This window comes from Stegodyphus dumicola, chromosome 5, assembly GCF_044657685.1.
Source record: "Stegodyphus dumicola isolate Sdum_Otavi_A_Nest chromosome 5, ASM4465768v1".
Taxonomy (NCBI): Eukaryota; Metazoa; Arthropoda; class Arachnida; order Araneae; family Eresidae; genus Stegodyphus; species Stegodyphus dumicola.
The window spans coordinates 216,179,937-216,194,865 of NC_140772.1; the positions used below are offsets into that span (position 1 = coordinate 216,179,937).

General features: G+C 33.9%; 1 protein-coding gene across 1 annotated transcript in view; it reads right to left on the reverse strand.

Annotated features, from left to right (window-relative positions):
• LOC118195411 (uncharacterized) overlaps positions 1-14,929 on the reverse strand; it is a 380,537-nt gene that overhangs the window by 108,099 nt on the left and 257,509 nt on the right. Inside the window, exon 3 of the mRNA XM_085817665.1 lies at positions 6,244-6,347. Coding sequence (XP_085673791.1) covers positions 6,244-6,347 — 104 coding nt within the window. The remainder of the gene's footprint in view (positions 1-6,243; positions 6,348-14,929) is intronic.

Consider the following 14,929-nt stretch of genomic DNA (forward strand, 5'->3'; position numbering starts at 1 on the left):
AATAGTTCATAAATAACAGAAATATTTTTCATTTTATAATAAAATTTAAGTTAAGTAATTTTTCCCGGCCATAAGCGAATGAAAATATTTTATGTATTCTAAACACATTTATGATGGCTATGATGATGCACTTATGACAGGATAAGATGTTTAGCATGTGAGGTGTATCAGATGCACTTTCGACAGTGAGTTTACTCATCGCAAATTGACGTTAAGAGAATTAATTTCATCGCAACTCGACTTGATCTCATTGTAAGTCGAGAAGAAAGTGTAATACTGTAGAAAATTATCATTCAAAACTGACAGCTTTTAACATAAATTTGATTCACGTATGTTTTTGCTTTAAAGTTACTAACAATTTACTTGTTTAGAAAATTCTATCCACTTACACAAGTTAAATTATCGAAATCTCACCAAATAAATAACATTAAAATTGCGTAGGAATAAGTAGAAAAAGAAAAGATCTCAAAATAAATTTCTGTATATCTTGCTCTGCTCCTTTTTTTTCTATTTCAGGAAAGGAAAAGCATTATCAGCAAAATTTCATTAAATTCATGGGAGGTGCAGTGAATATTAATAAATGGGAAGCAATGTTTCATTTTAAGAAGTTAGAAAATTACAATGATGTAATACAAAAGTAATCTCCAGCTCTAGTATTTCCTCTCTGTTACACAGAAAGAGTTACTGATACCATCTTTCCTGCAATGTTCTAAGTCGCGTGCTTACCTGGCAACAGTTACCATGGAAACTAAGCGCGTGTCATTAGATGAGACGCCATTTTATAAGGCGTCCCCCCTTCTCCGCGGAAGCTGGACAGTCAGTCGGAAGTCAACGATCCCTTAGCCAATCAGAAGCTCCGTTTTGGCTGCCCTTCCAAGTGTTGCCACGACAACGGTCAAGACTCTTAAAACTAGCAGAGACCTCGACAACTAGGTAGATCTACTACTGGACCGTTTTATGTTTTTATGCCCAAAAATACAGGAGGCACTGCAGTGGTAATATTTTTATAGACCAAAATATGTCTTGGTCAACCATTTTTTTGCCCCTTTCAGTCTTTTTTCTTCCTAAGACGGATTGTACACATATTAAAATTAAACGAACATTATTCTTTATGTAATTATTTGGCTTATATTGCGTGTAGCTATTGTACTGACATAATGACACTGACCAGTGACATAATGACCAGTATCACAGATAAATTTTCGGAAAATTTTATTTATTTAAGAATAGATAGGTCATAAAGTTAGGTAGCCTATAATAATCTACAGTAGAACTTCGAATATGAGAGGTTAATGTGGATCGATGCTACGTCATATAAACTATAGTTTGGTTACAACGAAAGGAAATTTCAGAAAAAAAAAATTATTAATGTGAAAAATTCCCTCAGAGTATATGGTATATTTTTTTTCATAGCTAAATGAAATGAATGTTACATAAAAACAAAGAAAAATACACATCTGCACTCGAATTTATGATATTTCTTTTATATTATGGCAACGGTATAGTTTTGTGAATAAAAGTGCGGACTCTTTTAATTATGCTGTCGAATTCTTGAAATAAGAGAGTTGAAGGGAATTAAAATTTGCCCTTATAAATGAAATTTCTTATAATCGAATTGTGCGAAAAATTTAAAGATCTAAGTGAATAATTGCACTGTAGTTGCATTATTAGCAACTTTGATAAGCTTTGGTTTTTGCTCGACAGACAGAATTTCTTTTTCTTCTGCTTGATGTACTGATACATAAAACGCTACAGGATTGGTACCTCGAAAAGAAAGCAAATAGAAACAAAACGTTACTTTCATGGCAAGGTTTGCCATTTTGCGCATGCGATAAATGGTATATTCACTTAAGGTGACACCACGTGATTTAACATAACGTCGCAAAACTTGAAGAATCCTTGTCAAAGACATTTCAAACACTAGAACTTCCTAGAGTTCCATCTAGTATGGAAACTTGGAAGTATCTAAGTATTTTCTTAGAGTTTCATTAAAAACGGAAATCTTACTAATAAGAACTGATGAATATTGCCAGACACGCCGCCCAGATAGTACAGTTGTAGAGACATTAGGATTTTTTTTGGAAGCAGGAAAAATGAAAAATGAGCAGCGCCTTCACTGGGAATCAAACCAAGGACCCCTGGAATACGCACCCAGCGTGCAGACCACTACACCACGAAGGCATACTAAGAAGGCCGAAGAAGTACCTTATACAGGAGCTGACTGCGACACCGAAGAGCTCGGCTTCAAATCCCGAAGAAGGCATGGATGTAAAATGTCTGTCTCCTCAGTAGGAGGTAATGGTGGTCGCCTATTAGGTACTTCCATAATAAAATGATTACCCCTTGTGGTCTTAGTAGTGGCGAAATCATAACAATAGCTAGTACCCGCCATGAAAAAAAAAAGCCTCAGATATTGAATGAAATTGTATACCACCAGAAAATGATGGAGTACTAAATTTCGTAATTAAAACTTGTTTTGTTCTGAAGTATTCCCAACTTTTCTTCGGAAGGCAAAGCATATATTATATTTCAGATTAAAAGTTCGGAAATTGTAGAATATAAGATATATAATATTAATAAAACATCTAAATACTTCTTGAAAGATAAATTTACAGCAAATGTCCGTAAAACCCAATTTAATGTATGTAGGGAAAACATTTTGTGGTCTCCAAAGATCTTGGTGATGTCGTTTGTGCTATCTAACTGCCTGCTTCTAAACTATACGAATCTGTCAGGTATTACATTCCTATTTTCTTCATAATTAAAGTATTTGAAATTTTTTAATGAATGAGCATTTTTATCTCTTGTGATTCGTTTTAGGTTGTTTTTATTTGTCGCTCTTTGTTTATGGCTTGAGCACGCAGTTTACGTAAGAAGTTATATAAGTTAAGCAAAATGTTGTTTTCTTCTTTTTCTTGTATTGTGCTTGCATTTTTTGAGTTTAAATAATTTTCATATGTAGTAGAAAGGTAATTTAATTAATATTTTATAGCTTTTTACAAGCTTTATCCGTTATTATAGTGTTCCTTTGTTGGCTTTTAGCTGAACAAGCATCTTTCTACTGTAAACTCCAACGAAGTTTATTCAAAAGAAAATATGTCACCAGTAAATAAATAATAAATTAACGGTATTTATTAGTTCATCCACGACAGTTGTTCCAGAAGAAATGAGAAAAAATTACATGAGTATCTTAAAGACGTCTTTGTAAAAGACACTTATTTTAAAGATATAAATCAGTAACTTTACAAAATGTTTTGAATATGTTTCTCTTTATTTCATTTTAGAGAGCATAGCAAGAGCAGGAGGCGTAATCGAATAAAATTTATTTATTTAAACAGTAGAATTTAAATTTCAGTTTTTATCTTTCGAAAAATTAGGGAAAAATCACACATCAAAAGTACGCAAAAATAGAGTTAAAAAAAATACAGGCGGTGGTATAAAATATTATAGTACGTGCAAAATACCGCCCCTGAAAACGTTTATGTGAGCATTTGTCCAATCATTTTTTCAAATGATCAAATAATTTTTCTTGTAAAAATTAAGTATATGTACGATGTTCAAATCGATTAATTATTGACTGATTAATCTAAGGATATTTCTACGTATTTTATTTACCAGTGGGCTTATTTCCATGTGTGAGCTCTTTGCCGTGTGAGCATATTTCTAAGTGAGCATTTTTTCCATGTGAGGTTTTTTTCTCTATGTGGACATATTTCTGTGTGGGCTTTTTTCCTGTGAGCATTAATACTTGGGAGCATTATTCTGTGAGCATTTTTTCTGTGGGCTTTTTTCCTGTGGGTTTTTTCCTACAACTGGACCTCTCGAATACACTTCGAGTCTACTTCAGATTACACCATGAAGGCATGTGGAAAGGCGAGAGAAAATATCTTACAATTAGATTAACCAAAACTACGATAATTTCAAAGCCTAAGTAAAACTGAACTCCTAAAATCGGATTTCTGTGCAGGTTAATTTCTAAATTCTGACTGTGAGATTGTTTTTGTTGTAACCTCTGCTCTCAAATCGACAAGATAATGAACAAGCACGTGTTGGAGAAATGACTGAATTTATCATCGATCATAGCGCTGAGGACGTCAGTAGTGACAATATGAACTTTCGTTGGAAACTGGATCGGGATATTTAAGCTTCAGTGTTACTCTTCCTCTGACTGTAATGGCACGAGAATATTTAGCAGGGATTGATTTTACGTGTCCGACTTCATGGAAGCACAACAATCATAAATGTGTATTTCTTACTCGAGATTCGAACTCGTATCCTTTGCTTTGAGAGCTGTTACCACTAAAGCCTGAAAATGACAGGGGGATACACCTGCTGATGTACATTTATCTTAATTTAACAAGATCAACACGAAAAGGTACTACCTATCAGAGATAGATAAACATGGGAAGAGTGTATGTTTCATTCTGCAAAGAATTATGATTTATAAAATATTTGAGAAAATGAGCATGCATGTATTAAATCAGAACATTTATATTGGTTCTTACTCTATAAAGCACTAGAGGTAAAAAAGGACAAGTAGGAATAATTAAATACTTCCTATCACATTAACTAAACCAACTAACTATTAAATGACTCAGCATTTATTTTTTCATCCCTCTTTATTAAAAATTCTTAAAACCAATAATTTGCACAAATATTTCTAACAAAATATAAATATTTGTGTTATGACTTATCTCACTTGTCTGACAGTAACATCAGGACAAGCTTACGAAATTCATCGTGACAAGGACTGCATGATTGTGCCTGTCATTCGCAACAGCCTTGAGCATCATACAAGTGACAGTACGACTTTTCAGTTCCGCCCCCAATTTTGATGGAGAGCACCTCAGGGAGACAAGCCCGAGGGTCTCCCACCCCTCTTCCCTTACCACAAATATCTCGAGAGGACTTTCGGCTGTTGGTATATTTAGAGTGCCCCCATTCCGCACTGACACTATACATTTACAAACATCCCTGCCTTCTTCGGAATTCGAATGCGGGCCCTTCTTACATCATTCTTCTAAGTATTCCACCAGATGACAGACCTATCCTGATCTGGGTTCCAGATCACGTGGGTATTACTGACAACGAAGCGGTGGACGTGCTTGCAAAATCTGCAGCCAATGACTCCAGTAGACTGGAAAACGCAGTAAGTGTTCCGCAGTCCTATTTTAAAAAATAATCACGCTCAATAGCCTTTTACAAGAATGGCAGAAAAGATGGGAAAGGGAAAGCACAGGGAGGAGAACCTGCAAGTTCTTTCCGAAAGTTACATGCTCAATTAATACATACAACGGAGCACAAACTGCCCACAAACCGATATACTGCATTTAAAAATGCCAAGCTGTGAATACTGGCCGCAATGGGCGGAGAATACCTGCGGCAACAAGCAGACGAAAACTAAAATAGAGGAGGTGATCAGGCTATGCTCAGCAAGGTACTAAGAAATTCTCCCCCTTCCTTGAGAATTATATCTTCGCAGAATAATTTTAATAGCAATTCAAAATACTACAACAAGTGAAAATCAACAATAGAAAAATAACTCACCCCGTAGAATAGTAACAGGACTGTAAGAGCAAAACTATTGTAATGTAAGCATATTAATATCCAGTTGGTATGTACTTGATAAAAATGGTATTGTAAAGCACTTTAAATGATATTGAAAATCCAGTCAATGTGTAAATGAATTACGAGTTTACTTTGATTACCTCAGTAAAAGTATTGTAAATATGAATTCAGATAATGTTTAAATGTACACATAACTGTTATGATTTTATGTAACTATCACATGTAACTTGTACAAGACAATGTTTGTAATTAAGATATCTATGCTTATACAAAGGCTTTGTATGCCCATGTAATATTTATATTTATATTTTTACACGGAGGAAATATTCCCTTCTGCCAGGATGACTATTAACACTGTAAGACTTTTACAACAAAGTCAGGTCAGTGGTTATCTCAGGCGACGCTCAGTCACAGTGACTAACCACTATCCCGCTTGGCGGCATATAAATGTTTTTACCTATATAAATATTTAAACTTAGCTTAAAATATTATTCTTACTGCCGTTCGCTATAAAGGGTTTAATAGCGAAAGACAGCAAGAATCGGTACACGAAAAGTCCAAATAAAATATTAAGTTAAGATTAAAATCATAAAGAAGTCCTTACCACCATAACAAAAATATTAACTGATGTCTTAAAGATAATTACAATGTAACATTTTCATTAATTTCCCTTACCTGTAGAATGAGATCACCTTCAGCTAGGATGTCGTTGTACATGTGGTCGCGTGACTTCATGTTGTGTTCCTGAGTTGGCCTTTCTTGATCACGATACAAAGCGGCTGAAATGAAAAAAGTAAAAAAGTAAATGTTATGTAGCATTTGTTAAGCAGCGCACAGAAATGAATTATGTGATGGATGTAAATTATTACAATTGTAATATTTTTCTTCGAATAATTTAAGAGATTTCTATATATGAGATTATACAAGCGCTTCTACATGATTCTATTTATAAATGAGGTAAGTTTCATATAATCGAAGTAAGTTTCATGATGTGGAACAAATGAATTAAATATAAAATATAAAAATACAGAGTTGCACTTTAATACTTAAAAAGAAAGTTCTTTTCTTGTTTTCAGTTCGCGAATTTAATGGCTTAGTAAAATAGAAAAAATATTACAACTTGCGGAAAATATTTGTTGCAAGCTTCAAATAATACAGTGAAACAAATATACAATTAACGTCTTGAATAAACGCATCTTTTTTTCCCATTAAATAAACATTCACAGCATAAACTCTCACATTACGAATTATGATGAAACAATATAACAGAAAATCGTTTTTTGGATGTGGCTATTGATATTTATCAGTCAAGTTTTTAACAACTCGTTTTATGTATGTGATTTTGTGTTTTGTATCTTGAATTCGTCGGAAATTAATTCTAAAATTAGTTGGCTAAGCATGGCTGTTTTGTTTAAAATCGTTTAATTGAAAACTGCAGCTACCACACGAAGGCTAGAATGCAATTTTTAAAAATTTTATATTTTACATTTGAAAATATTGGTAATTTTTTAAAAGCATTTTGGAACTTTAATGTTAATCTGTACAAGATGTGTGTCAGTCCGTAATCTATAATTATAGGACTGCAGGTTTTATTTATTTATATATTCATTTTTTTTTCTCTGCTTGATATATGTACAATCAGCTCAGAAGAAGGTAAAATAAAATTCTTATTTCCGATGCACCAGAAGCAAAATATCTTTCCATTTTAGACATGTTATGAAATTCACGTAGGTTGTTTCAGGATTAGCCAAAGATTAACAAATGTTTCTGGTTCTAAATGAAGTAATCATTTTCTTTGATTTTTTATAAATATGGGGTGTTTCAAAAATCTGTATATTATCAAAGGCTGAGCATTCTTGCCAATGAGTGACCTACCAGCGGCCGAACGGTAAAGTTGCCGAACGCTGGAAGTTTTTCGAGTCCCGGAGAACGGGCTGGCTGCAAAGGCGTTTTCGTTTTCCTCGTGTGTAACGCGTATCTGATCCAGTTTCTCTTAGAAAGTCCTCCACTAAGGCATCTTTCCTCTTAGGCAGATAGCACTTGAGTTATTTGTCATAGTCAAATAAACCAACTCCTCAACGAGCTTTGCAGTTTGCGAACTTCAGAATAAACTATTAGTTGATAAAATGAAGAGTTATTTGTTTTAAAGTAATAAGATTCGTTCAGAACTACATTTATTTTAATACTGAAACTCCGCATAATTTTTAATAAATTATAAATAGACTAATTATAAACGGCGTTTGAACTATCCATACTTTCCAATACTTCTTAAATTTCATCAAATGTAAATTTTCAAGAAATCTAGACGTTGTTACCCATTTTCACTCTCGACATTCTGGAATTATAATTTACTAAATTCTCTATATACTCTGAATTTTTCTAAATATTATCTTTTACTTAAGCTGATGTTAAATATAAGTATTTCTATTGAAAAGCCAACTTCTGTTACTGTAATATGAAAAAATTCTGATTACTAGTTTCAGTTCTGATCCTCCTTCTAAGCTTCTGAAGAAGGCTAACTAATATTTTTCCTAGAAATCAATTAGGCTGTAAAGTTTGGGCGTCAAATGAGATCCAAATCTGCGCCCGCAGATGGGTATTCTACGTTAATTACTAATATAGGTAACACAGGTTCTATAATATTTACTATCAACAAACGAATAGATAATTTTTCTACAAAAGGTCCCTGAATATTGGAAATTTGCCCCGGATTGGAATTCTAACATAGGCTCATTGTATGAGTTTTTGTTTATATTTTTTAATATGGAACATGAATATGGACGAGGTCTCTTTGAAAGGTATTCCACCAATGCATCCCTTGTTGTTGTTGTCTTGTCCATGCATTTCATGGAAGAATGGTTGCCAGAGCCTCAAGGAGGTTGGACTTCTACTTTCAACTTGATTTTGATTCCCTGGGGGTTCCGAGGGTCTCCCATCCATCTCCCCTACCACCAAACGACAAGAGAAAACATTCGGCTCAGCATATATTTAGAGTGCCCTCATGCCACTAAGACACTAGCATATATTTACAAACATTCGTGCCTGATCCGGGGTTCGAACCCTGGCCCTTCGGTACCGCGGTAGACTTCCCTAACCACTATATCATCTGTGAACCAATGCATCCATTTCTTTGGGCAAATAATCCCGAACTGTTTTGTCATAAACGATTAAGCAAGCGAACTCTAATATCCACTTGCAAATTCGAAATGTTTACAGATTCCTTCTTTTAAGTAGCCTGACGATATGTCCTACAGTCCTGAGAACCCTTCCTCTTGCTCAGAACAAAATGTATCTAAGTCCTTGTGTGTAATGGCAAAGAAATGATGTAGTACCTATAAGGGTTCTATTTGGATTACAGTACTCTTCTAAGCTTCGAATTTAAATCGTTTATCCTAGAAATAAGGACAACCACAGCTCTATTGCCCCTTCTTATCTGCTTGATTATTTGTTAATTTCATACTGTAACTAATCCTTTAATATAAACTATGGCAGAGTTACTCCGGCAAGGAGGGTGCCCTCTGGTGAGTAGCTATCGAAAGACTTTAGCAAAGGGCCAGGTGATGGACCTGTTATTTTGTATCAGACTCTTGCTTTGTAATATTCTTAAAATTATATGTGATGTCCGTGTGTAACTTAAACCTTTAACAAATTATTTTTACACTATAAAGGGCTCTTTTGTGACCCCATCCAACACGATCCCCACAGTACTATTTTACAAAATCTAAATTCTGTGAAGTATATTTCATAAAAGCTTCTTCAGTTTCAAATTTTATTTTTAAGAGAGATTTATTCAGGAACTCCGTTTTCAGAGATTATTTTTATTTGCTTTTTGACATATGACCTATTTATTACTTATAACTACTTTTTTTATTTTCTTTACTTATAACTACACTGAGTTGAATCGCATTGCTCAGCAATTACAAGAAAGAATTACGACTATAGTTTTTTAGATAAAGTTGTTTGAAACTTATCCTTCACTGTCATAATTTGTTTCTTATCCCGTTTGGTAAGAAGGTAATAGTTATGCATTGTTTCCTGGGTGTAACTGTCTAACATGTCACGTATTCTGTGGGGTTTTTTTAAAGACAAATTCGCATTTTCCAAGTTTCTCTCATTGATATTCTACGTTATTTTTGCGGAAGCTGTAAATTACTACGCATTTATTAAGGATTAAATTATAGGGTTGCACCCGAGAGAAGGTTGAATGAAGACATTTTACGGATTCGCGTGCTTTTACTCTTTCTGTAGTGACAAGTACGCATTAATCCAGAGGAGATCTGAAATAATGAGAGCAAAGTCGCTCAGTCATCGGCGATTCCAATACTTGTAGAAGTCAAACAACTCAACTTTATCGCAATCGATATAAAGAGAATGCACGCTGAATGAGACAGTGGTGCAAGTTGAAATATCTTTTTTGCGCAGCGATTTTAAATCTTTTTGCTGTAAAAAAATTTATCTATCACCAGTTTGTTTCCAGCAATATATATATATATATATAGAGAGAGAGAGAGAGAGAGAGGTTTTTGAAAATGCTTTTAAAATATTTCATAGGAATATATGCCTAATCGTTTTTCACTAAAGTTATGAAACAAAATTTTAAGGAAATCTCTTCGACGAAAAAATATTTTAAATCAATAAATCTTTTAAAATAAAGTAATTAATAGTTATTTTTTTAAAAGCCTTTTTTATAAAACATGGTGTAATTAAAAATTTCTGATCTTTTAAAATTCTACATTATTTTCAAGAAGTAGTATTTTTATTTTAAATATGATCTACTGTATCCTGTGCAATACCTCATTACCTAGTCATAAACTTATTATATATAGAACTTTTCATAATAGTTAAAGTAGTTGCTTTCAGTATCAAGAACAGCTGAAAAGGCAGGATTTTGTGTAATGACCAGAAATAAAACAAAATGAGTTTTTTGAATGTTAATGGCTTTACATAACGTATGATTGCGAAAATAATTCTTGTACTTTATATGTGATAATATGATCAATCTAGAATATAATCGACAAAATACAAGTAAATAGATGCATAAGGAGGATTTAAAATGTAAAGTTTAATTACGTTTTAGAATTTTCCGTATAGAATGAGAAATTTCTAGAACTGTTTTCAGAAATGTTTGGCTCACAAGGCTGATGTGTATATCTAAGCATTTTTCACAATCTTTCAATTAATTCAATTTTTTTGTTTAATGACTAGGAACATTAGACATCATCTCAGCTAAAAGCATATACATTACAATTATTTCGTACTTGCTTTGATAAGGAGACATATTAGAATGAATTATCGCATAGATTTTTTTCAGATGAAAGTTGATAACGTTGGGACACAAAAATAATTTTAAAACTTCACCCTTTTGCTTCTTATATCTTTAATACGATATTTGTTTGCTTAATCGATTATGACAAATTAAAAGAAGGCTACTGTCTGATGGAAAGGATACTTTCGTGAAGGAGGTTTTACGGACTGGCTACATGAGCCAATCATTGGAATTCGAACTCTGGTGTTCAGTAGTTCTGTACATTTATTCACTAAAAAGCGTCTTCAATATAAAGGATAGTTTTCTTTTTTCTTAGCCCAAAAGGGCTATTAATCTTGAAATTCATGAATGAAATCAAAGGAATCAAATGAAATGATCAATGAAATCAAAGGAATCAAATTAAATCAAAGGGCATTTTGAGGCGAATCACTATAAATGGCTGTGTCACTTTTCAGTTTGTTGCCACCAAATATTATCACTGTGCATTATATTTAAAGAAATTAAATAATGAAGAATATGCATGAATGCATGTATGTTTCTGGCACTTTGAATGAACAACGAGACCTAAAGTCCTCAAATTTTAAATAGCGTAGTCCTCCACTCGAATATGAGCACCTGGAAGCCTTAAACTTCAACTTTGATTAAGAAATTCAGCGATTTCAAAGCGAGCAGTGACAACGCACTGTACGGAATGAAATATTTTTAAATTTTGCCCGCTAGACTATCTATCGTAAATCCCAAAGATATGCTGTTTTTAAATAATTTTAGCCCAAAGGAACGTTGGACCATGTGCTTTCGAAACGTGTATGCATATGTAAATGAAAACAAAACGCCGTCTTGGGCGTGATATAAAATCTGAAAGCTTTCAGATTTTTTTTTTTAACTATCACATCTTTTTACCTGATTTAGTTCCGTTTTTAAGTGCAGTGTTGTTATGATTTGGTATCTATTATCTGTGTAAAATAAACGTTTTCTAGTGCTTCCATTTCTGAATCGAATGTTCTTCAACAAACTCGTCTTGTTCGTAGCAATCACTTACGTTTCTGGAAAAGCATATATGCAGGTAATATGCATGTCAGAATACTTCTGTAGAATTCACTTTTAGATCACATACACAACACATGCGTGAAGGTCAAATTCAGTCGAATTAAAGCTGAATAGAATTCCGATAAAACTGCAAGGGTGCTAAACATGAAACAAAAGCTAATCCAAGTTGGTTGCCTGCTTGTTTCAGTGGTGATCTCATCTTTCAATAAAACGTGGGGTGTTTTAATTTCAAATCTCATCTGGAGTGCAAATCTTTACAGTTGCCCCAACTGAAATAAAACTTCTAGAAACACACGTGCCATTAAAATATTCTATACATAGTTGGGTCACGGTATTCATCTCAAACTGAGCTATTCTGTATTGCACCTCAAATTAAAGGAAAGAGATAAAAGAAGCCCTTCCCCTCCACCCGGACTCATTTCACAGTCAAATTCTAGTAGAGCTCGTTGAAATACAAAGTAGAAATTATGGAAGCTTGCTGTTAGCTTTGGAAAACTAAGAACTGAGTTAACTGTATAACGTATTTCTCCCGCTTTCTAAGCGTGAATTCGTGGTGTAGTGGTCTGCATGCTGGGCGGGTATTCTAGACGTCCGTGATTCGATTTCCGGCGAGGGAGTTGCTCATTTTTTACTTCTTCATGTTCCCAAAAAGTACCTAATGTCTTTACAGTGGCGCCCAAAATAAAAAGGGTCCTGGATGATGATTCTCCACACCCAGGATTTGGCGACTGGGTCCCCTAAAATCCCAGTCGCCCTTTAAAAGGGGAATATATAAGGTATTTCTCCCACCTTCTTAGCATGCCTTCGTAGTTTAGTGGTCTGCACGCTGGGCGCGTACTTCAGGGATCCGCTGTTCGATTCCCGGCGACAGTGTTGCTGATTTTTCATTTCTCTTGCTTTTGTGAAAACCTAATGATTCTACAACAGTTAAGGAGGAGAAGATCAGATCCTATCTGGAATTTAATTCTGTATACATATACTTAGCAAGTGAGACATATATATCACATCAACAAAACGTTTATGGCATCTAACGGAATAGAAAGATGCTGAGTCTATTGGTTTTGATGTTAAAAAGATATTGCTCTTTTTTCTTAAAAGTTGAAGTTTTTAGAAGTTCTAATTTAAAACTTCAATAATTGATTAGCTCCAAAAAGGTGGTAACACCCGAATATGGGCATCTGTAAGTCCCAGTTTGGAATTTGTTTTATTATATATTTCATATTTTGCGAAACTTTAACAAATTTTTGATTAACAATGTCAGCGATTTCAAAGCGAGCAATGGCAACATTGTACGAAAAAAAAAAAAAAAAAAAAAAAAAAAAAAAAAAAGAACATTTTTATCTCCAGCGAGCAAGACTGTGTGTCGGAAATTATAAAGATGTATTCTTTTAAAATTATTTTGTGATATTGCTGTTGAATTGAATTTTATGATTGAAGTGAAAAGAATATGATATTTAATAAATAAAAGTAACACACAAAACGTTAAAAAAAAGCCCTTTGGGCGCAATATAAAATCTGAAAACTTTCGGATTTTCGTTCTAAACATATCTTTATTCCGGTGAATAAGTTATGGATACCGTATATATATTGTCAAATCTAAAATTTAACTTATTTACTGCAGCCATAAATAATCCAGAAGCATGAGGATGGATGAAACCATTCAGTGTTTTAAGAATCTTTTGCGACTTTGCTTTTATTACCTTTAATTCAAATATATAAAACACCAATCATTCAAAAAGAACGAGTACATTGATCAAATATCAGCAAAACATTTGTAAAACACTTTGCAGAAAATTATATAAATCATTTTAAGCAGAAAAGTTTCTAAAATCTGAACAGGATATTATTAAAAATTTATTTTTCACTGAAATTTTTAGCCATTCATTTTTAAGTGTTTTATAGTGTGCATATTTTTGCTTGTCTTCTCATATCGGTGGAACGTTGTTTTAACTCATGGTAAATTTCCACACCAACATTTTGTTCATCATTCAAATCGATATGATCTCATATAACATTTCCTTGCCTATGCCAGATATTTAAAAACAGCATACTTTAAACCATTAAATTTTCAACATTATTTCCAACAGAGTTCAGATTCCGATTATCCCCGGCTTTAAATCATTAAATGGAAAACATAATTATTTTTGAAGAATATCTTTCAAGCTCTTGTTGAAAATCAATAAATTGGGAAAAGTAGAATCATAAAACGTAAACGCATATCAGCGTAAAAAATTCTCCTTTCATCATGTGCTTGCTGTCAAATGCTTTGGCTTATTACTGTCAAATACTTTGGCTTATTGCCGTCAAATGCTTTGGCTTATTACTGTCAAATGTTTTGGCTTATTGCTGTCAAATGCTTTGACTAAGCATTTATGAAATAAACTGCATGATTTCGAGCACTGGAGATTAGCAATACCTGCAACAGGGATGAATATATTCAATAAGTCGTACATTACTGAAGCCTATTACGCGAGAGCAGATCTCAAGAAAAGTTTATTTTGTGCCGCCCAACCGGTATAGTGGTTAGTGTCGCTGACTGCCGTGCCGAAGGGCCGGGTTCGAATTGCGGAGAAGGCATGGGTGTTTGTAAATGCAAAGTGTCCATGCAGCGTGAGGGCACCCTAAATATGTGGCGAGCCGAAAGTCCTCTCGAGAGGTTGATGGTAGGGAAAGAGAGTGGGACATTCTCGACCCGTGCCCCCAGGGTGCTCTCCATCCAAAGTGGGGGGGGAAGAGCTAAGTGGCACTGTCACCTGTAAGGTCCTCAAGGCCGTTGCCAACGACAGGCAAAGTCGCTCTCCTTGCCACTAGGAATTTCGTGGGCTTGGACTGGTTATAGGTCAAACAAGTGAGCATTAGTCAATAACAAAAGCAACAAGATCATTTTATTCGAAACAGAATTTTAAGTTTGTTTTGCACCTAACTGATACTTAAGTTCTGATAGTTCTAAAATTTAATTTATAATACACTATAGTCCTTGTAGATACTTAGCGTTCTTTTTTCATATATTTGAATGATATTAGATGAATTAACTGCTGAAATTTGCGA